The following is a 22,118-nucleotide window of genomic DNA, read 5'->3' on the forward strand; positions in this document are numbered from 1 at the left end:
GGCCTGGATGACCTTGAACTGTCCCCTTTTCACTCTGGACTTTTTTCAGTCTATGGGAATAGCAAGAACTATGCCCATTTTAAAGAGTCAGAAAAGAGTTTTAAAGAATGAACAACCGAATTAGTCCCAAGACCTTGACTTCCCCTCCTCTCCCTGAACGCTGTCAAGCCCTTAGCAATATGTCCACACAAGGCAACTGGGCTTCGAGGTTTCCTAACGACGCCTTCCTGACTCTCCCTGCCGCCTCCTGCTAGAGCCTCCACTGCGGTCTCTGTCATGTCTGTATCCTCTGTCTGTCAGGCCCAGAGGAAACTGCCTGAATGAGTATCTCCCATGACAGATGGAAAGAAACACATCTCTAATGGTGGAATGTCAACCTCCTGATCTTACATGAAGGCAGTATTTCTGGGTGGGATTCTATTCCTAGGCCCCCTCTAGGAAAGATGAGGGACAATGGGGGGACTCCTTTCCTGACCTCAGGAGGGCGGGCTCCACCCACTCACTTTTGCTGCAGGACTGAAGCTTCCTTCCAGCTTCCCTGCCAGAGGGAAAGGACTGCGGAGCACCAGCCTAGCCGACCTGGGAATTTTCAAAGCCTCCCTGTTCCACACAGACCGTTCTTTGATCGACAATCAAAGCTTGAAGGAAAAGCAGCCTTTGGAAGCAGCCCTTGGCAATGGCTCACACGCAGTGGCATTCTGACGGGTGGTAAAAATATCTCTCTGGTGTTCAGTGCCGGCTGTTGCCACCATCGCAGTTTCCAAGATCCTGTCTCCATGCCCAGGGCCTCAGCAGCCTCCCCACCTGTCCACACACACACACCCCAGGACCCGAACACAGGTCACCCAGCCCCTGACCACCGGCCACCCTCAAACCCACAAGGGCCGCCCCAATCGTTGCGGCCAGGCACCAGCAAAAATGCTCTTAAGAGCCACTAGAGAGGGAGATTTAGTCTCAGAAATACTGCAGCACATGCCTAATGAGCTAATTAAACAGGAACATAAATAATTACTCCCCTATCAGAGTGAGAGGACTTGGGGGGAGAGGGCGGGGTGCTGACTGGACGAGCTGGGAGAGTGATGGGTGAGCTGTGATGCTCTGGAGGGGGAGATGGGAAACTCCTCTCTCCGCTGTGGCTGTGGGCTGGGCCTCGGGGAGGTTCCCGGGCCAGGCAGACGCAGCTCCAAGGATTCTGCCAGAAAAATCATCACAAGATGCCATTTTGTTCCCTTCCTGAGTATTTCCTGCTCACTCATATGCCCACACCCTGACCTCCCTCCCACTATTATAACAAGCCCAGGAGGGGAAATTTCAGTGGAAGGGGTCCTCTTCCCATTTTATGGATATGGGCATTCAGGAGCAGGAGGGTCTCAAGACATAGCTAAGACTCCAACAACCATGGTGTACCTGGTCTCCCTGCTTCCGCCCCTGCCCCCTGTGGTCTCCAGATTCTGTAGTCAGCCAGAATTGTCTTTCTTAATCACATCATGCCACTCTCCTGTGCTCATCCCCGCAATGACTCCCATCTCATCCCACATAAAGTCCAAGGCCTCAGCATGGCCTGCGAGGCCCTACCTGATCCAGCCACATCCAATTCTCTGACCTCACTCACTGTCACTCTCCCTCCAGATGCAGTGGAGTCTGGCTGCGTCTCCCAGCAGGACAAGGACACCCTACCCCAGGGCCTTTGGCGTTGCTGTTTCCTCACTGCCTGCTCTTTCTCTCACTCCATTCCGGTCTCTGCTCCAATATCACTCTTTAGAAAGGCCTTCTCTGGCCACCCATATAAAACAGCGCTCCCCAGTGTATCCTTACACTACTTATTTCTTTTCCTAGCACGCATTTAACATTTTTCATCCCTCTCCTCCGTAAGAACGTAAGCTCCTTGTAGACCAAGGCTTTGCCTCTTTTGCTCTAACCTTATGGTCTTGAGTAGATTCTACCCCAAAGCCAGCACTCAACAAGTATTTACTGGTTGAATAAATAAAAAACCTAGATACCAAGAGTCAAGTGCAGTTTGTGCCTAGACCATCCAGTTCCAAATCCGGAGTTCTTCCGTCACAGGTCGTTTCTCCCCTCAGAGCTTGACCCTGGCTCCCCACGGCCAAAAGGAGAAAGCCTGAAGTCAGGACAGCTACAAAGTCTAGCTCCACCCCCTCCACGTAAGAGAATGAAGCACACAGCACATCTTTAGAACAATACCTGGAACGTAGTTCAGTTCAGTCGCTCAGTCGTGTCCGAGTCTTTGCGACCCCATGAATCGCAGCACAGAATGTAGTTAGGGCTCAGTAAATACAGCTACTGGGTGTGACACTCCAGGCCACCCACAGTCTACTCTCTTCCATTCTCTCCGAACAAACCTATTGTTTCCATAGACCCGAGGGTATCCAAAAGTGGCCCCGGATGGACAGCATCAGCATCACTGGGAGAATATGTTAGAATTGTAGATTCTCAGACCCCGCTCCAGACCGAATGGGTCAGAAACCCAGGAGGGTAGGGCCCTGCAGCGCTGTGCTAACAGTGCTAAGTTTGTTAGGTGATTCTGACGTGTGCTCAAGTTTGAGACCCACTGCACTAGAGATAGCGTTTCCACCAAATCAGCCAGGTGTGGTAGACTGAGCTGCTGGACCTATTCCTTCACTTCTCTTTAATTGGGCTTTCTCGGTTGTTCAGTGGTAAAGAATCCTCTTGCAATGCAGGAGATGCAGGTCCGATCCCTGGGTCAGGAAGATCCCCTGGATAAAGGAAATGGCAACCCACTCCAGTATTCTTGCCTGGAGAATCCCATGGACAGAGGAGCCTGGTGGGTTATAGTCCATGGGGTCGCAAAAGAGTCAGATATGAATGAACAACTAAATACCAATAAAATGAAATCTCCACAGTCTTGCCATGGCCTGACGGTGGGTGATGTGCATTCCCTGCCCCTTGACTGGGCTTGGCCTTGTAACTTGCTTTGCCCTATGGGATTTAGCCGATGTAATGCCAGCAGAGGCTTGATGTTTGCTTCTTCACCTGCCCTCTTCATTTCTGCTATCACCATGAGAAAAACATACTCTGGATGACCACTGCCCCTGTACCTGGGCTCCAGAATAAAATACATGGAGAAGATTTAAACCAGACTTGGAGCCTGGAGCCCAGCCCAGCTGAGACCCAGTGAATTCCAACCAACTTGCACACCCACAAGGAATAAGATTCAAGAAGCTGTAAGCTACCGAGATTTTGGACTTGTTTGTCATGCAACATTACTATTGTGGCAGCACTGACTAATACACCAGGGTTTTCAGGGGTCCTTGACTGGGCCTGATCATTCCTGCCTTGGCCTCTTTCTTATTGCTTCCACCTAAAACAGCTAACTCCTCCGCTCTTCCTTCCAAATCCCACCTACTCCCCAGGACACAGCTTATAGCCCACTCCACCTAATTCCAGAAGCTCTGCCCACCCAGCCACAGAATACACCCCTCCCCACCCAGGCTTGTGAATGCACTTCCATTAGCTCATGAAAAAGCTCAAGTAGATCAACTTCACCAAGCAATTCATTTACATTTTCACCTTTTAGGTGGTCAATTACTAAATTGAACAGCCCCCTAACTTAGTATCGTCACTAATGAATTATCTGGTTAGAAGGTTAAGTGTTTAATAGTTCTGTGTGACGTTTAATTTCTGAACAGGTACCTTCTTGACAAGGCAGTGGAAGTTGAGCTCCCACATCTGGACCCATACTCCTCCCCCCACAGCATCAGCACTGCAGCCACAGCACAAGTGGGAGGCCATCTCTGGAGCCCACCCCCGCTAGAAATAGCTCTCCTTTGTAAATAGTTAATGAGCTTATTCATCCGCGTTGCATGTCTCCATGGCCCCGCTCTCACCCTGGGCTGGCACATCACAGTCTGTGGTTCTGTGTGATCCTGCTCGCTCACCACCCCCCACCACCTCTGAGGCTCTGAAGATGATGGGCGTTAATTTGACTTTACGTCTGGAGCCCTTCTGTCACCCACAGGGTGCCCACTCTCATCACACACGCACTTGCCAGACCATAGGTCTAATTGGCAAAGACTCAGACATCCCCCTCGGCTTCTTTCTCTGTCTCAGTGTCTCTAGAGATGAGAAAAGAGTGCTCAAAAGCAGCCCAGATCATCTCCCTTCCCCAGGCTGGATTCAGCTACACATGCAGGCTGCTGGCTCCTGGGGTGGTGTGGGCAGGTGGGTGCCAAGAAATGTGAACGACACTGATGCTTTCATGCATAGAGCTCTCTGGGGCTGCACACCGGCCGGACAGCCATCCTCCTCCCCTGACTCCTCAGCAGATCCCTGACTTTATTTGGGAAAGCAACATGCCTGAACAAACAGCCAACTTTCTCAGCCTCTGATGCAGACTGAGGAAATACAACGGATAGAAGTGGGAGTCATGGGGTGGGATTCCTGGGGGATTCTTTCAGTGGGCTGACTCAGGGACTTCTCTGGCAGTTAGATGGTTAAGACTTCACCTTCTAATGCAGGGCTTGTGGGTTCAATCCCTGGTTGCAGAGCTGAGATCCTACATGCCTCCCAGGCCCAACCTCCCCCCCGCCCGCCAAAAAAACTAACATAAAACAGAAGCAGTGTTGTAACAAATTCAATAAAGACTTTCAAAAACTAAGTAAATAAAGGGGCTGACTCATCTGAATGGTTGGTGCCTGTCTTCCTTCATCTGGCTTTCCCGGGAGCAGACTCTAAGACAAAGATTTGAGTGCCAATAGTTTATTTGGGCCCAGGACTCTCTTCTTTTGGGGAAGAAGGTCCATACAGGGTGTGTTGCTAAGCAAGTTACCATCGTGAGCAATCTGGGTTCAGTCGTATCGGGACCCTCTAGGGACTGCATAGAATACGCCTCAGTTGTCTTTCTTCCCCCACTAGGGGAGGAAGCTGGGGTGTTAATCCTCCCCAGCATAGACTGGGGCTGCTTCTGTGGACATCAGCTCTCCTCCACTTCAGCTGCCCTCTCTGTGGGCTGGGCACGCAGGAGGAAGTCCTGGGGGGAAGGGTCAGCGAGCCCAGAGGCAGAGAGCCACATGTTAAAGGTTGTGCAACTTGAGAAGGAGCCTCAGTCCCTGAGGTCCATGGAACTCCCATGCCAGTCCTGAGCACCAGCCCTCTGGAATTCCATTACATGACAGAAACAAATCCTCAGTTTGGTCAAACGGCTATAGTCAGATCTTGGTGATAAGAAGCACTTCGCACTATCTGAAGCTGCTCTTCTTCACGCCTTACATCTCTTCCCATTTCACAACACCTTTGGGAGTCACTAGCATCCCCATTTTACAGATGAGAAGCCTGAGGCTCAGAGAAGGACAGGGAGGGGAGATGAGAGCCCATGTCTGGAGTCCATGATTCTGGCCTCCTGGTATTCATCACTCAGCCTCAGCCGAAGGGCAAGAAAAACGACTCCAGCAACTAAAATGCACAAGGTGCTGTTGTTTCCTGAATGTTTCACATACTTTATCTCCTTGGAGATGATCCCGTTTGAAAGAGTTTGTATTTCAGTGTTATAGATGAAACAAAGTCTAAGAGAGGTGAGATGACAAGGACATGGGAGAGCCAGGGTGGGAACCCCGGTCTGCTGACTTCTCTCACCAGAAGTTCAGATACCAAAGCCCCACCTGTGGGATTTATAGCAGCTTGCCTCCCAGCAATGCCCATTCCCCAGGCACAAGGGCCCGATGTGGAACACACATCAGAGTCGCTGGGGGAGTTTTAAAAACACGGATGCTTGGGCCCCACCTGAAGCTGGCTTGGGATCTCCTGGAGACAGGATGCAGCTCCCCATAGATTCCAACGCACAGCCAGGCTTGGGGAACACTAGGGTGGTGGGAAACCCCAGGTTCAGTGTCAGAATGCCTGGGTTTCCCACCTGCCTGACTTCCGGCTCTCCTGGAGCTGTTATGAGGCTGAACGGAGCTGGCTCTCTGGTTCTCCCTTCACTACAAGGGAAAAAAGCCACATTCCAAAAGAAAAGCAGGCTGGATACACACCGTAATAATTTTACTCCTGCTAATTTTTCTCTCTTCAGAGTTGTCTTCAGACAGAACTTTGGAGAATAGAGGGAATGACACGTAGAGAATTTAGTCACCTCTGAACTGATGCCCTGAAGGTTTTGCATCTGAGTGGTGTTCATCTTGTGTGGAGCAAGAGGGGCAGGATGAGAAAGTAGTGATGTGATTTGAGATGCTCCTGGAAGGCACCCCTGAAAAATGTCTCTCCTATGCTGAAACCTGCTCTGGGCTTTGAAATTACACCCTTAGAGATTCACTCTTTTGGGTCTTTCAGAGTTTCCAATTGAACTACAAAGATTTCTGAAAGGGATTATGTCTTACACCTTAATCTCTTAAAACGTTATCAGATTGTTTTCCCAGTTTACAGCTCTCTTGGAGTAAGTTTTGAAGAATGGAGCCACAAGAAGAAGCCTGGAGAACAAGGACAAGAAGAGGGGCCCAAGGAGGGAAAGTTGTCAGGCTCCTAATAACAGTAAGTACTGACATGTTTCTGATACTTCATAGTTGACCATGTAAATGCGCTTCCAAATATGTGATCTCATTCAGTTCATGCCACTATTGGTATAAATATGAGAGTGGCGTAGTGATTTGCCCATGGTCCCAGGACTAGTAAATGGTAGAGTTGGGGTGCAAACTCAGGTTCTAGAAGTGCTATATGACTGGCAGTGCATTTGGCCTAGCTTTAAAAATCTACATTTCTCAGCCTCCCTTGCAGACAGATATGGCCAAAAGAGATAGAAGCAGAAGTTACGGGAGGGAGAACCTCCTCTCCTTTGCCCTCTTATCCTTCTGCTTTTCATCTTTCCCACTGTATAGAAAGGAGATGTGATAGCTAGCATGCCAGCAGCCATTTCTCACCATGAGGAAACCTTAAGGACAGAATCTGTGTGCTGAGGATGGCTGAGCAGAAAGGTAGGAGCTGGGTCCTTGGTGGCCAGGCTGCCCAGAGACCCAGACTAAACTCCCTTCCACTGACTTCTTTTACACAAGAGACATAAACCCTTATGAATTTAAATCTCCTTTGGTTGAGTTTTCTGTTCATCCTAATTGCTATGGCTAGGCCTTAGAAATGTGAGGAAAGCAACTAAAACTGGAAGAGAAAATCTCAGCAGCCTCCCAGTGAATTACCCCATCCTTCTGAGAAAAAGAAGTCACAGTTGGTGTCCCTCAGCCCAAGTCTCCAGCCTTAAGGAAAACTCCTTGGGATATTAGTGAGAAGTTTCACACAGCATGTACCTGGCATTGGATGTGGGTACGATATTTCTAGTCTTTGCTTTGTGGAACCTTGGGAAATCTCAATTCATTAAAGACTCAGTTTCATGAGCTTTAAAATGGGTATAATATTTGTTTTGGCCATCCCTGCTTGTTGATGTCGGATTTCAATAGTCAGACAGTGTAAAAAAATATAAAATCCAAGGCAGGCTGATTTTGGCTCTAACCAGGGAGTTCCCGGGAATCTTTCTACCCCAGTCACCCCAACTTTCTCCTTTACACATTTTTTCCCTGACAGTGGGGTCCAATCCAACCTTTCAGTAGAAGCTGCGATGTCTGTGGAAGCAGCTGAATCAAAGAACCCTTCCCCGACATAGATGGGAGCTCTTATATCTGGTATAGCCCTCCCTGGCTTCCTTGGTGGCTCAGATGGTAAAGAATCTGCCTGCAATGCAGGAGACTGGGTTCAGTCCCTGGGTTGGGAAGATTCCCTAGAGAAGGGAATGACTATCCACTCCAGTATCCTTACCTAGAGAATTCCACAGACAGAGACACCTGGTGGGCTATAGACCATGGGGTCACAAAAAGTTGGACACAACTGAGTGACTAACACTTTAGGGAGCATCCTCCCCAGAAGTTTCTCCCCATATCCACAGGATCATAGGTTCATTAGTAAATTTCCCTCTACCCTATTGTGGAGTTCCAATTAGCTGCATTGTCATGGGGCAGAGGGCAGGGGCAATCTCCAATGGGGTATTGATTCAAAATGATGGAGTAGGCAGATTGAATCTGCCTCCTTATCTTTTCCCTAGATGAGAGACAGACCAACAGGAATAATAATAATTAAAAAATGCCCCACTCTAGCCTTGCAAAACTCAATAAGGTGGTCCAGCCTCCTTCAAGGTGGAGATTATGTCATGGAGGAATATGGTACAGGAAGGGGGTTCAAGATAAAGTTGCAGTGGGTCATAGAATGGCTACTATCTTCCACCACCTTCAGGGTCTCTTGCCTCATAAGCCCTCACTTTTGCTACGTGGAGATGATGATAGCAGAATAAGCTTCACGAAGACAAGGCTGCATCCTGGCTAATTCCATGCTGTGCTTTAGAAGTAAGCTGGCTGTTCCCCTGGCCCTCCCGGGGACTGTTCTAACATCACGCCTGGTGACAGATGTTCTTGATGACTCTTAGAGACAAGTGTTTGTGAGTGTCACTTGGGCTGATAATGACATGCGGGACACTTAACTTACCATGTCATACCAGGGATGAGGCACAGCTGGGATGCGCTGTTGCTCTCTCCTTGGGGAGGGGAGGCCCCTTCTTTCTGACTCACCTCTCCCACCTTTCTTCCCCTCATTGACTCCCCTACTTCTGACACTGCTCCCATGAATGACAGTCACTTCCTGAAAGGGCAGGCCCTGGGGCTGACAGGTGCAGGAGTCAGTCTTCCCCAGTCACATGGTCCCACTTGTGGACTGTCTGTGTCTAGTATGACCCAGAGCTGCCTCCAGGGCTCAGTCATGGGTACTTAGGGAAGGCGAATGCCTTGGGAGGTCAGCAAAAACCCTTAGATAATTAGAGAGCTAATCATCTGATAATAATAAAAAAAAGGCAAGACACTATTTCATAGCCAAATTCAAATCCTGATTTATCCATGGTTTGGGATTAACTAGGCCTCTGCTTCCCCTTCCTGGTATGTAGATTGTTGTTTGTCGTTGTTCAGTCACTAACCGTATCTGACTCTTTTTCAACCCCATGGACGATAGCCCACCAGGATTCTCTGTCCATTGGATTTCCCAGGCAAATCAAGTGGAGTAGGTTGCCATTTCCTTTTCCAGGGCATCTTCCTGACCCAGGGATCAAACCCGCCTCTCCTGAATTGCAAGCAGATTCTTTACTGCTAGGTTCCAGGGAAGCCAAGGTATATAGACTGGAACCTGATGGTTCACACACAGCTCCCAGCTCCCAGGGTTTCTGCAGGACCATGGTGTCAGTCAATGGTGACCTGTCAATGACATGTCCAATCTGGTTGGACAATTAAGCATCCACCAAGGTCCCTGTCTGTGACCTCAGACCCTGGGCTCAAACCCCTATGAGACAGGGCACCCTAACCCTGGGAGGCAAAACGCCATGTGGCCCCAACTGGCAACTGGTAAGCATATTGTCTTGATCATGGGATAATAAGCCTTAAACAGAGTCACAGACCATCAGGGTGGGATTATTTAAGTCAAACGTTACAGTCAGGCTGCCTACTGGGCATCCCTGGTGTGGAATCAGCTTGAATCATCCTGGTACAGGCAGCTTGCTACCCTGTGGCAGCCCTTGTTTTGTCTGCTGTCGGCCAGCCCTGATGTTCACTTCCATTCTGTTCAGTTCACCAGATATTGACCCACTAGCCTTCGTGGGCCAGGTCTCGCTAGGAGCGGGGGATACGAAGATGAGTATGCATGAGTGGCACATGTTAGAGAAGAAGAAAGATACAAGCCAAGTCCTTCTGCAGCCAGACGGAGAGCAACGAGAGAGGTATGTACAGGTGCTGCTATTGGAATTTTTTTGTTGTAATGGGCTGATGCCTGCTTTAGAGTGTGTGTGTGTTCTCTTCTACTCGTACGTTCTGTGAATAAATTAAAGGATATATGACTTCTTTCCCAAATCCTGTCATCACCAACCTCTGTCCATCTCACAAGATTCTAGAATCCCATTCTCATCAGTGGATCTCTGGATATATTGCCACTGGCGAAGATAATCTCTGAAGACTGTGTCTTCCTATAGTAAATGTGTTACAGCTCTGCTCTGACCAGCTCAAAATGACTCAGTGGTTAAAACTGCAACCTCCCATGATCTCAGCACTTGACTTCTGTTAACACAGCCCCCAATTACAGGAGTCTTTTGGCAGCTCCATCACTTTTCAGCCACAACATCCTTGAGATCAGCTAAAACTCTGAGCTGATGCCACACAAAACTCCCATCAAGCCAGATTCTCTTCATCTTGAACTATGGCAGCTGAGTTTTTGAACCAAAAAGAATAAACATTTTCTGTGTCATTATCCATGTCAATAAGAAAATATTCTGAGCAGCGCAGAATGGGGCAGGTGTGGAGGTACAAGCCAGAGGCTTTCTCCAATGTGCACAGCAATTTGTTAAGCAATCTGGCCCCAGGGTACCGGGCTGAGCTCTCTGGAGCTTCCCACTAGCTGCCTATTTACACACGGTAGTGTGTATTGTATCAATGGGGGTGGGGTGGGAGGGAGGCATACGAGGGAGGGAACATATGTATACTTACAGGCGACTCACACTGTCGCGTGGCAGAAACTAACAAAACATTGTAAAGCGATTATTCTCCAATTAAAACTAAATTTTTGGAAAAAAAGGAACTAAAAAATAATCTGGTTGACCAGTTACAAGCTCATTTCACAGTTTACGCATCTCCGTTTTGGCCCAAACTCAGGGTGGGGTTTTTGTCCACTGTCTTTGACAGTTGTGATGCACTCTGTTTACGGCGCTGAGTCACAGCCACTGGAAACCCGCTAGGATGCTTTCCAACAGCATCTACCACCCCAGAGGTTCTGGTCCACCTCCCCCATGGAGACGCGTGGGATGAACGCGTCTCATGGAGAGAATCTCGTGTCAGGAGGGATGTCACTGTGAAGGGCTGTCCTTGTGAATGACGAGGGAGGCAGATGAAAAGAACTACTGGGTCACAAAATAGTGAATATAACAAAAGAAAGACTCACGGATATAGAGAACAAACTAGCGGTTATACCAGTCGGGCGGAGGGGCAAGATTGGGATAGGGGATTAAGAAGATTAAAGATTTAAAGATTAAGAATAATTTAAACTATTAACTGCAGCCATGAAATTAAAAGATGCTTACTCCTTGGAAGGAAAGTTATGACCAACCTAGATAGCAGAGACATTACTTTGCCAACAAAGGTCCGTCTAGTCAAGGCTATGGCTTTTCCTGTGATCACGTATGGATGTGAGAGTTGGACTGTGAAGAAGGCTGAGCGCCAAAGAATTGATGCTTTTGAACTGTGGTGTTGGAGAAGACTCTTGAGAGTCCCTTGGACTGCAAGGAGATCCAACCAGTCCATTCTGAAGGAGATCAGCCCTGGGATTTCTTTGGAAGGAATGATGCTAAAGCTGAAACTCCAGTACTTTGGCCACCTCATGTGAAGCGTTGACTCATTGGCAAAGACTCTGATGCTGGGAGGGATTGGGGGCAGGAGGAGAAGGGGACGACAGAGGATGAGATGGCTGGACGGCACCACTGACTCGATGGACGTGAGTCTGGGTGAACTCCGGGAGTTTGTGATGGACAGGGAGGCCTGGTGTGCTGCGATTCATGGGGTCGCAAAGAGTTGGATACGACTGAGTGACTGAACTGAAGTGAACTGAAACTATGAACATTTAAAATAAATAAGCAACAACGATGCATTGTACAACACAGGGAATATAGCCAGTATTTTGCAGGAACTATAAATGGAATATAACCTTTAAAAACTGTGAATCACTATGCTGTACATCTGTAAATTATGTACATCAACTATACTTCAATTAAAACATGAAAAAGAAAAGAACTGGGTCACAGTGTCCCCTGAAGACAACTCAATACCTGGGCATGATTTGGCCCCTTGGGAGTCCTTACGGGGTTCTGGCAATCGGCATTCTTTTCCAAGGGCTTACAGACATCTGTTGAGCAATCCTTTCTGGAATTTGGACTGTCCACACCCAGCCTAGCATCCTATGCTTTATAGAGTCTAGTCTTCAAAAGCAGAGTATCTGCACTTTTCCCATCTTGGGCACTCCTCTTTCTGTCCGTGCTGTCTCAAGCTCACTCCCGTGGGCTTGGAACCTTGGCTTGTATCCTCTCGTCTTCGGACGTGACCCTTGGGGCTTGGGAACCAGAACAAATGCAGGGCAGTATGACGTGTCTCTGTTGGCCTCGGGTCCCTCCCTGAGTATTAGTCTTGCCCTTTTCACGTGGCCTGGATTCAAGTTCTATCTCTGAAACCTTGAGCCAGTTTCTTATATGGGAAGTGGAATAACGGTAGTTCTCAAACCCCAGGGTTTTGGGAAAACTGTTGAGTTCATGTGTATAAAGTCCTCAGAATAGTGCCTGGTTCAAACAAGCTCTCAATGCAAATTTGTAACATTATTGCTGTGGCCATTCTTGCCGGGGAAAGGGAGGCAATTTGGAAACTGTGGCTTTGCCTGCTGCTCTTGTCTAGTCTTCCTGCAGCTTCCTTCTCAGCCAGGAGGTTTGTCCTTCCAGCGACAAACATGGATTAAAAGCCCTGCCGTGAGCATCTCTGTATCGTATATTGCTGTTGTTTAGTTGCTCAGTCCTGTCCAACTCTTTGCGACACCATGGACTGCAGAATGCCAGGCTTTCCTGTCCTTCACCATCTCCCAAAGTTTGCTCAAACTCATGTCCATTGAGTCAGTGATTCCACTGAACCATTTCATCCTCTGTCGTCCCCTTCTCCTCCTGCTTTCAACCTTACCCAGCATCAGGGTCTTTTTCAATGAGTCAGCTCTTCCCATTAGGTGGCCAAAGTATTGGAATTTCAGCTTCAGCATCAGTCCTTCCAATGAACATTCAGGGTTGATTTCCTTTAGAATTACTAGTTTGATCTCCTTGCTGTCCAAGGGACTCTCAGGAGTCTTCTTTAGCACCACAGTTTGAAAGCTTCAATTCTTTGGTGCTCAGCCTTCTTTATGGTCCAATTCTTACATCCATACATGACTACTGGAAAAACCATAGCTTTGACTACACGGACCTTTGTCAGTGAAGTGATGTCTCTGCTTTTTAACATGCTGTCTAGGTTTGTCATAGCTTTTCTTCCAAGGAGCAAGTGTCTTTTAAATTCATGGCTGCAGTCACCATCCACAGTGATTCTGGAGTCTAAGAAAATAAAATCTGTCACTGTTTCCACTTTTTCCCCATCTATTTGCCATGAAGTGATGGGACTGGATGCCATGATCATAGTTTTTTGAGTGCTGTCATATTCATCTTCGGGTAGAAACCTTTCTGCCCCTCGTGTGAACACGTCGCTGTTGTAGGCTGAGCATATCACAGAGCCAATGTGCAGCCCGGTTGGTGTCTCTTCTTTCCCGTGGGGACAGTTCACTTTCTAAAAACCTACTGCTCTTCCTTGGAGTCTCCTATTTGTCTTAACAGCCAGTTGCACTGTAAGGACGAAGGTAGAATGGCCACGGTGGCTGAATTTCGGAACTGAAGCCAGGGGAGTGACCTTGGGAGAGTTTAATTCTCTTGGTCTTTTATACTTCCTGGTATGTCCAGGAGAATGAAATGAGATGCTTACTCCTTGGAAAGCTACATGTAAAACCCACAGTAAGCTGGTAAAAATGTTGTCTAGTGATTGCCGTTACTATTAACTAGCTACAGACTCACACTGTCCTTTTCCTTTAAATTTTGGAAATCCGGCTTCTTAAAGATTGAGCTGTGTATCTAACCTTCCTCTTCTCTTTGCCCCCCAGGATGGCAGACAAGATAATGGTCTCACTCTCACCATTACTGTTACTCCTACCCCAATTGCTAATAACAACAACAATAATCACTTATATTGCCTGAACACTTACTACATGCCTGCACGATTCAGAAAGCTTTCCATGATGTTTCTCTTCTAATCTTCAAGACCTCAATAAGGGGAAGTCAGCACTGTTATCTGCATTTTTCCCCTAAGCTTCCTGATGCTTCCATTTACTTTTCTTTATTGCACTTCGCTTATTACACCTGGCAAATGCTGTATTTTTTACAAATTGAAGACTTGAGGCAATGCTGCATTGAAGAAGTCTATAGGTGATGTTTTTCTAACAGCATTTTCTCACTTCATGTCTCTGTGTCACACTTTGGTAATTCTCTCACAATTTCAAATTTTTTTCATTATTATTATATTTGTTATGGTGTCCGTGACCCGTGATCTTTGGTGTTACTTCTATGATTCTCTGAAGGCTCAGATGATGGTTCGTATTTTTTAGCATTAAGGTATTTTTTAATTAAAGTATGTACATTGTTTTTTTAGACATAATATTATTGCACATTTAACAGACTACAGTATAGTATCAGCATAACTTTTATATGCACTGGGAAAGCAAAAAATTGATGTGGCTTGCTTTATTGCAATATTCGCTTTATTGCCATGGTCTGGAACCCAATCCAAAATATCTTCAAAGTCTGCCTGTATTTCTGTTTATAAACCTAGTGTCTCCAAGATCTCAATCACCAAATAAAAGTGGTTTGAATTCAGCTTTGAGTGACTTCAGAAGCATAACTCCGACCCCTCTTGGGGGTCCTCCCAGGATTTCTGAGATGCCCCAGGGAGGGGCTCCATCTTGGCAGTCTTGGCTTTTTGCCACCTTGATGCCAGCATCTCTTCCCTTGCAAACTGCATTTCCTTTCATCCTATGCCTGTGTAGGCCTCAGAGCTGGTAGCTTTTCTCCTTTACAGTTTATATCAAAGTCAAAACCATATAATAAATTCACAAGTGAAGAAATATACTTATTTTCAAAAGGTCAACCTTACACACTATCAAAGAAATGCAAATTAAAACAAGTTCCATGTTTCACCTATGAGATTGGCAAAAATGAAAGTAATTATATATCTATAATTGGCAAGGGTGTGGTCAAAATGGGTACCTCTCACTGGTGAGAGGATAACTAAGTGTTTATATGCAATCTATAAAGATCATTATTTACCTAGGAAACCAGTAACTCAACCCCTAGGAAAATAGGCTAAGGAAATCACTGAAGTTTTGCATAACTATATTTATGTAAAAAGATATATCCATTGCTGCTTTACTACTTTTTTGCTTTTAATACTGAAAAATGGAAACAGCCTAAATGTTGAAAAATAAAAGATTGATTAAATAAATTATGTTATAGCCAAATGAAAAATATTTTAATATCGTGAGATATAAGCAAGGTACAATGTTGAGTGGAAAGAATTAAGACTCAAAAGGACACATTAGATTAATCATGAGTATTGTTTTAAACTGAAATAGAACTTAGAGATCAAATGCTCTGGTTAACTATGAGTGGTGGGATTACGGGCAATTTTCCTCTATTTCTTTATCATTTTGTCAATGTTCCAGATTTTCTACAAAGACTATTACTGTTGTAATCAGAAAAATGCATATGTATATTGTTTAATTTTACATGTATGTCACATATATAACAATACGTATTATTTAATTTCATATATATATATGTGAATGCATATACTTCAGTTAAGTTCTACTGCTATTTTCTTTACATGCTGAGAAGGAAACTGCCCCCCAGACAAGCCACATATGTGACGCAAGATAAGGGAAGTTCCTTGGCTCCACCAATGTCCAGGGGGCTCCTACCCTCCATCTCATTTGGTGAATAAATGCCTTTCTTTGTCCACACCTTCCCATCCAGAGACCTATTCATCAAGTGAGAAAATCAGAGCTGGAAGAAACCTCATCAATGGATCAAGGTTCTTGAGCTCTCTTGCACCATGGACCCTTCAGCTGTCTGGTAAAGTCTATGGGATCCCTTCTCAGAATAATCATTTTGAATGCATAAGATAAAACACACAGGATTTCAAAAGAAACCATACGTTCCTTGAACTGTAAGACTCTAAGCCACATCTGTCATGTTTAACACAAGCAGGAATCTGGCTGCAAAGGAAACACACCTGTGGTCAGACCCTGACCCTTTAGCTTGGATCCATTATCTGATGGAGCCTTCCTTCTGAACAACTTAAGCAGTTCTGTTGCAGCTTTTGAGTCTTCACCTCCCTTCTACCAGCCTAAGAAATGACCCTTTGATCCTCACAGCAGATCGACAAAGTCAACACTATTGTCTCCATTTTACAGATGAAAAGACTGACACCTGGAGAGGTCAGGACAGCTGGGCAGGATGACCTAATACTCACTGGCTCACATGACCTGCTCTGGTTAATCAGAGATCATACAGGACTTTGGTGGAACAACTGGGACAGGGAGGCTCTTCTTCTAGGGCTGCCCAGAGGAAAGAGGTATGTGACGGTGAAGCCAAACCCAGAAGAAAAGAAAACTTAGGGAAGCAAAGAAACTGAGTGCAGAATGCTTGTGGGCCCTTTGATCTAGCTGGATCTGAGGCAGGATGCTGAGTTTCAGTTATCTCTGCCTGTTTCTTCTTTCAGCCAGTGTGGGCTTCCCTGGTGGGTCACACCGTAAACAATCTGCCTGCAGTGCAGAAGACTCAGGTTTGATCCCTTGGTTGGAAAGATCCCCTGGAGAAGGGAATGGCTATCCACTCCAGTATTCTTGGAGAATTCCAAGGAGAGAGGAGTCTGGTGGCTACAGTCCATGGGGTTTCGAAGACCTGGACACAACTGAGCAACTAAGAGTTTCACTTTCACCTGCAGACTAAGTCAGGCGTGGATTATCCCCATTTTACAGATGAGGAAAACTGAGGCAGGGCAAGACAATTAAATGATTAGCAAATGGCAGAGTGATGATCTGAATTCTACACTTCCTGACCTTAGCCATGACTACCTATGAATCTAGGTGAAGGCCAGATTCATCCTTCGTTGGAGGAGTCAGATCCTCTGGCCAAGAGATCTCCTTATTGTTATTGTGTGTCCTCCATCTAAGGCTCAAATGTGGCTGATTCATGTTGGTTGACGTATGACAAAAACCATCACAATATTGTAAAATAATTATCCTCCAATTAAAATAAATTAATTAATTTAAAAAAAAAGAAGAAGAAAACTCAGAGCTCATAGTCATTGAGACCACCTACCACTGCCAGACCTCTGGGAGGCACCATCCTCCCACACACACATCTCTTTAGGCTGCACATGTAGGGCACCCTCTCCTGAAACTTGTACATAATGTTCATTCTATTTCCCCTCACCTGCACAAATGGCACAGTTTGTCCCTGGAATCGCACAAACACCTCTGGGGGGGTGGGAGTGGGGGGCGGCATCGGTAGGAACAGCTCTAAACCCACCCCATAACTTCCTCCAGGCCCATCTGGACACCTCCCTGCATTGCAGCAGCCTCGGCTCACCTGTAAATCAGTACCTCATCGTCGGAGCAATTGTACTGCAGCTGGTACATTTTCACCCGCGGGGCAGACTTGCTGACTGACCACTTGACCAGGGCCGAGGTGGTGGTCACGTCAGACACCAGCACAGCCCGTTCCGGGGGGCTTTTGGGAGGCTCCCCGCCCCCACTTCCTCCACCTCCGCGGCTGGTCTTGCTGGAGCCGGTGATGTCCGAGAGCCGGGACTTGGGGGGTGCCGCCCGGCTGGTGCTGTTGCTGAGGTGCGGCAGCTGGACGATGGAGACCTCCACCGTGGCCGTGGCCTCCCCAGCGGCGTTGGCAGCGATGCAGGTGAAGGCGCCGCTGTCCTGAGACGTGGTGATGAGGATGTCCAGGGTGCCATTGTCATACACGGCGGTCCTGGAGGAATTCCCCACCAGGCGGTCATCGGGGGCCACCCAGTGGATGAGGGGGCTGGGGTCCCCGATGGCCTTGCACTTGAGCGTGGCCGCCTGGCCCTCCAGGACAAGCAGCTTGTGCGTGTGCTGGGTGATGAGCGGCGGTTCGCACACAAACTCCTCCTCGCGCACGTGCCAGAAGTAGCGGCCCTTGAGGCCCCCCGGGGAGCCGCACGTCTCTAGGTCGTCGTCCCGCTCCAGCCTGCGGAGCCAGAGAAGCTCACAGTTACAGTGCAGCGGGTTGCCCCCGAAACTAAAGGACAGGGGTGGGGCGAAGGGCGTGGCGGTCAGAGCCGAGGCCTGGGAGCGGGCGAAGATGGGGTCCGGGGGCAGCTTCTGCAGCCTGTTGGAGGTGAGGTCCAGGCGGGCCAGTTTCTGCAGGTCGGTGAAGGTGCCCTCGGCGATGTGGTCCAGCAGGTTGTGGTCGAGGCTCAGCTGGTGTAGGTTGATCATGCGCCGCACAGAGCCCCAGGGCAGCCCGTGGAGGTTGTTGTAGGAGAGGTCCAAGTCCTCCAGGGTCAGCAGGAAGTCCTCAAAGGCCTCCTCTGCGATGCCGCCCAGCTGGTTGTTGTTCACGATGAGATGCTGCAGGTTGACCAGGCCGCGCAGCGTGTCCTCCCCGAGGCTGGGCAGCCGGTTGCTGTCGAGGTGCAGGGAGCGCAGGCTCTCCAGGTCCAGGAAGGAGAAGGGCTGGATGTGACTGATGGTGTTCCTGGACAGGGTCAGGTCCACCAGCCCCGTCATGTTGGCAAAGTCCTGGCGGCCAATGTGGATGATGAAATTGCCACCCAGACGCAGCTCCACTGTCCGCCGATCAATGTCTGGCGGCACGAAGAGCAGCCCCTTGGAGGGGCACAGGGTCCCCAGTGACTCAGACAGGTTCTGACAGACGCAGTACTTGGGACAGGCGTCGACCACAGCAAACGCCATGCCAAACGCCAGCAGGCCGCCAAGCAGGGTCTCCATGGTCTGGTCACTCAGGCCGTGGTGCCTGGAAGGGAGGGACACAAGGTCAGGATTGGGAGGCGACTTCCTAATGCCCTCACCTGCAGTGCCCACTCTCACACCTACTGGCTGCCCTAGGGAGCAGTGGAGAATGGCATCAGCTCATGCAGGAGTGATCTCTTCTAGCAATCCTGCTGATAACAGTTCTAATGTTTCCTTTCTCCTTAGCTCTTATCGCCTTGGAACAGCTTACTTGATTTTCTTATTAATTATGTTTATGGAATATTTTCTATCTCCCCAACTAGAATGTCAGTTCCAGGAGGGCAGGCCCTTTTGTCTGTTCTGTTCATTGCTCTAATCACTTCCCAGGTGGCTCAGTGGTAAAGAATCTGCCTGCCAATGCAGGAGACACAGGTTCAATCCCTGGGTTGGGAAGATCCCCTTGAGAAGGAAATGACAGCCCACTCCAGTATTCTTGCCCAGGGAAATCCCATGGACAGGGGAGCCTGGCGGGCTACAGTCCTTGGGGGTCACAAAGAGTCGGGCACAACTTGGTGACTAAATAACAACAGTTCATCTAGCACAGTGCTTGAAACACAGTAGGTGCTCAATACTTGTTGGATGCATGGATGGATGGATAATTCCATACCAGTGGTTTGTCTAGTAATCTTTGGATTTGAAACGTACATTATAGCAGCCTTTTGAAGTGGTTTTGCCTTCTTAACTGGATTAGACTCACTGTGAAATCAGATTGGACCAGCATTCCCTAAGAACAAGAAGGTGGACAAGCTATCCCTGGGAGTCGCCAGGGTAAACGGGGAACTGGCTTTGGATAAATTCTTTATCATGGAGAATCCACAGAATGGGTAAGACTCTGGGAGCTTAGGGGAGTGAAGAAGGGGGTGGGATGGGAAACCAAGGCATAGACTTCTTCTGAGTGCTCAGTACGTACTGGTCCCCTGCCCAGATCTTCGTACACATCACCTCATCTGGGCTTTGGGAGCACCCTTCACAGGGAAGGACTTACCAGTGTATATAGATGAGGACTTGTCCATCTAAGGAGCCTAAGAACCTCCTTCAGGTCCTTATGAAAAAGTCACTTTCTCACCGAGGCCTTACCCTCTGTGCACATCCCTCTTCCTTGCTCTGCTTTCTCCTTGGAATCAATCACTATCTACCTTACTGTATATTTCGTCTATGTGTCTTGTTACCGTTTGTCTTCTTAAATGACAACAAAGCTCCAAACAGTTGGGACTTGTTTTTAATTCACCACCGAATAAAAGACCTAAAGCGCCGCCTGGCACATAGAATGTGCTTTTGCAAGAATGGCTAACCAGGGAAGGACGGGATGGGCTTTGGTTCAGGTCCTTGAACCTTCGAATATTATAGGTTTCTCACTATTCCATGTTGCACGCAGTGTGGCTCTATTTACGTGGTGCTAAAAACATCCACTGAGCTGGACTTTTGGAAAATCGCGCACACTGGTTTTGTTGCATCACACAGACTAGCACTTCTCAATTTGCCTTCTAGGAGTGTGAATTGGGTTCTACAAGGAAGACGCCTAAGGCCAGTGAATTGGGAAGTACACCCTCTCTTGCGAAAGCTCTCTACACACTAGCAAGTTCCGAAGGGTTGAGAAATTCTGTGGCAGTAAAGAAATTTGGATTAATGTTTAATGCCGTGTGGCTTCTTTTTTTAGTTAAATATACTCCTTTTTTGCATAACAACTATTAATATCTTGAGAAAGCAGAGCTCCATTGCTCTGTTTGAGGAGCACAGATGCAGACAACTAGCTGATACAAAAAAAACAAGATGTATAGTAAATTTAAAAACCCATTCTAAATTAATTTAGAATAATTAACATATTTATCAGTCTATCTTCTATGAAATATGAGACATCTCTTTATATAGCAAGACTTTTTTTTTACATCTCAGTAAATATTTATGGTTTTCTTAAAAAAATGCTTTGTAAATAAAAAAACCTATTCAAATTGAATATTACTTTACTGTGAAGATTTGAATTCCATCATTGTATCTCCTTAAATGTAAATCTCCCACCTGAGATCCTTTAGGGCTAGAAACTTACTCTACATTTCATCTGTAGGATTATTCCTGAATAACACTGTCTAATAGAAATGTACTGTGAGCCATAAATGTAATTTTAAATTACATACATATTAAATTACATTTAAATTATACACCCCTATTAAAAATGTGAAAAGAAACAAGTGAAATCAGTTTTGATCAGGTATTTAATTTAGCCTACTGTATCTAAAATATTATTTCAATGTGTAATCAATACAAACAATTATGAATGAGGTGTGTAGCAATCTTTTTTATTTGTACTAAGTCTTCAAAATCTAAGAGTATTTAACACTTAGAGAACATTTCAAGTGCTCAATAGCCTTATGTGGCTATGGGCTTCCACAATGGACAGGACCATTAGAGCAGGGGTTAGCTAAGTGTATTCCAAGGGCCAAATATAGCCTGCCACCTGTTGTTGTCAATAAAGTTTTATTAGAACACAGCCTTGCACATATCTGCATATTGTCTATGGCTTTTTTTTTTTCATGCTACAATGGTGGGAGTAAGTAGTTGCAACAGATAGAACAGGGCCAGCAAAGCCTAAAACATTTATTGTCTTGCCATTTATAGAAAAAGTTTGCTTACCTCTGTTCCACAGGATATGTCTCCTTTTCATCTTCATTATGGTCACCCTCATTAAAAGTCTTTGTCAACATACCTAATTCCATGCAACTCTGCTCTGAAGTCCCGTGAGCAACTGCCCACCTTTCCAGTCCCTGCTCTCGCTGACCTCTTCCATGAAGGGTACCAGCCTGCCCTGACCCTGGTACCACCCAGCCACATCCACCCTAGAGGTGTCTGCCTGCCACTTCCTCAACATGCAAATATGTCTGACCTTCTAGGTTCACACTTAACTTAGTCCTAATAACACAAACAGGAATCTTCTCCATCTACATTGACCTTCTTCTTATCTTTTTGGCATAAGAACAAGTCTTTGCAAGAGCTGGTTCTGCCCATTTTTTCACTTTACTTCTCCCAACTCCCTCTCCCTTTGTTCTTCTTGCTCCAACTACATTCCACCTCTTTCACTTATAAATGCCAATCTGCTCTTCCTCTGGGACTTCCTCCTTGCTCTGGTCTCTTCCTGGCTTCTCTCCCACCTCCACTCCTGGCTAACCAAACTCCTAGTCCACCTCTAGGCCCAGCTTAAACATCACCTGCTCCAGGAAGCCTCTCCAAAATCTAGACCAAAACAGACCCTTCTGCTATTTGCCCCTTAGTACCCTATAGTCAAAAAACCTAGACAGCACATTAAAAAGCCCAGACATTACTTTGCCAACAAAGTTCCATCTAGTCAAAGCTATGGTTTTTCCAGTACTCATGTATGAATGTGAGAGTTGGACCATAAGGAAGGCTGAGTGCCAAGA

The 22,118-nt window shown here is 47.0% G+C and overlaps 1 protein-coding gene and 1 long non-coding RNA gene across 3 annotated transcripts in view; one reads left to right on the plus strand and one right to left on the minus strand.

Moving 5' to 3' along the window:
- The window catches only part of LRFN2 (leucine rich repeat and fibronectin type III domain containing 2), a 201,389-nt gene that overhangs the window by 23,601 nt on the left and 155,670 nt on the right, over positions 1-22,118 (minus strand). The window contains exon 2 of one of the 2 annotated variants that reach the window (XM_005223445.5): positions 17,288-18,712. In XM_005223445.5, the coding sequence (XP_005223502.1) occupies positions 17,288-18,687 (1,400 nt within the window). In that variant the 5' untranslated portion in view covers positions 18,688-18,712. Of the gene's footprint in view, positions 1-17,287; positions 18,713-22,118 lie in introns of those variants that run through there. The other variant, NM_001192595.1, reaches the window with a different exon arrangement.
- Positions 18,022-20,346, plus strand: LOC132343611 (uncharacterized). The gene is made up of 3 exons (XR_009492528.1): positions 18,022-18,102; positions 19,400-19,532; positions 20,197-20,346. It is a non-coding gene; the product is annotated as an uncharacterized lncRNA (long non-coding RNA).

This window comes from Bos taurus, chromosome 23 (genome assembly GCF_002263795.3).
Source record: "Bos taurus isolate L1 Dominette 01449 registration number 42190680 breed Hereford chromosome 23, ARS-UCD2.0, whole genome shotgun sequence".
NCBI lineage: Eukaryota > Metazoa > Chordata > Mammalia > Artiodactyla > Bovidae > Bos > Bos taurus.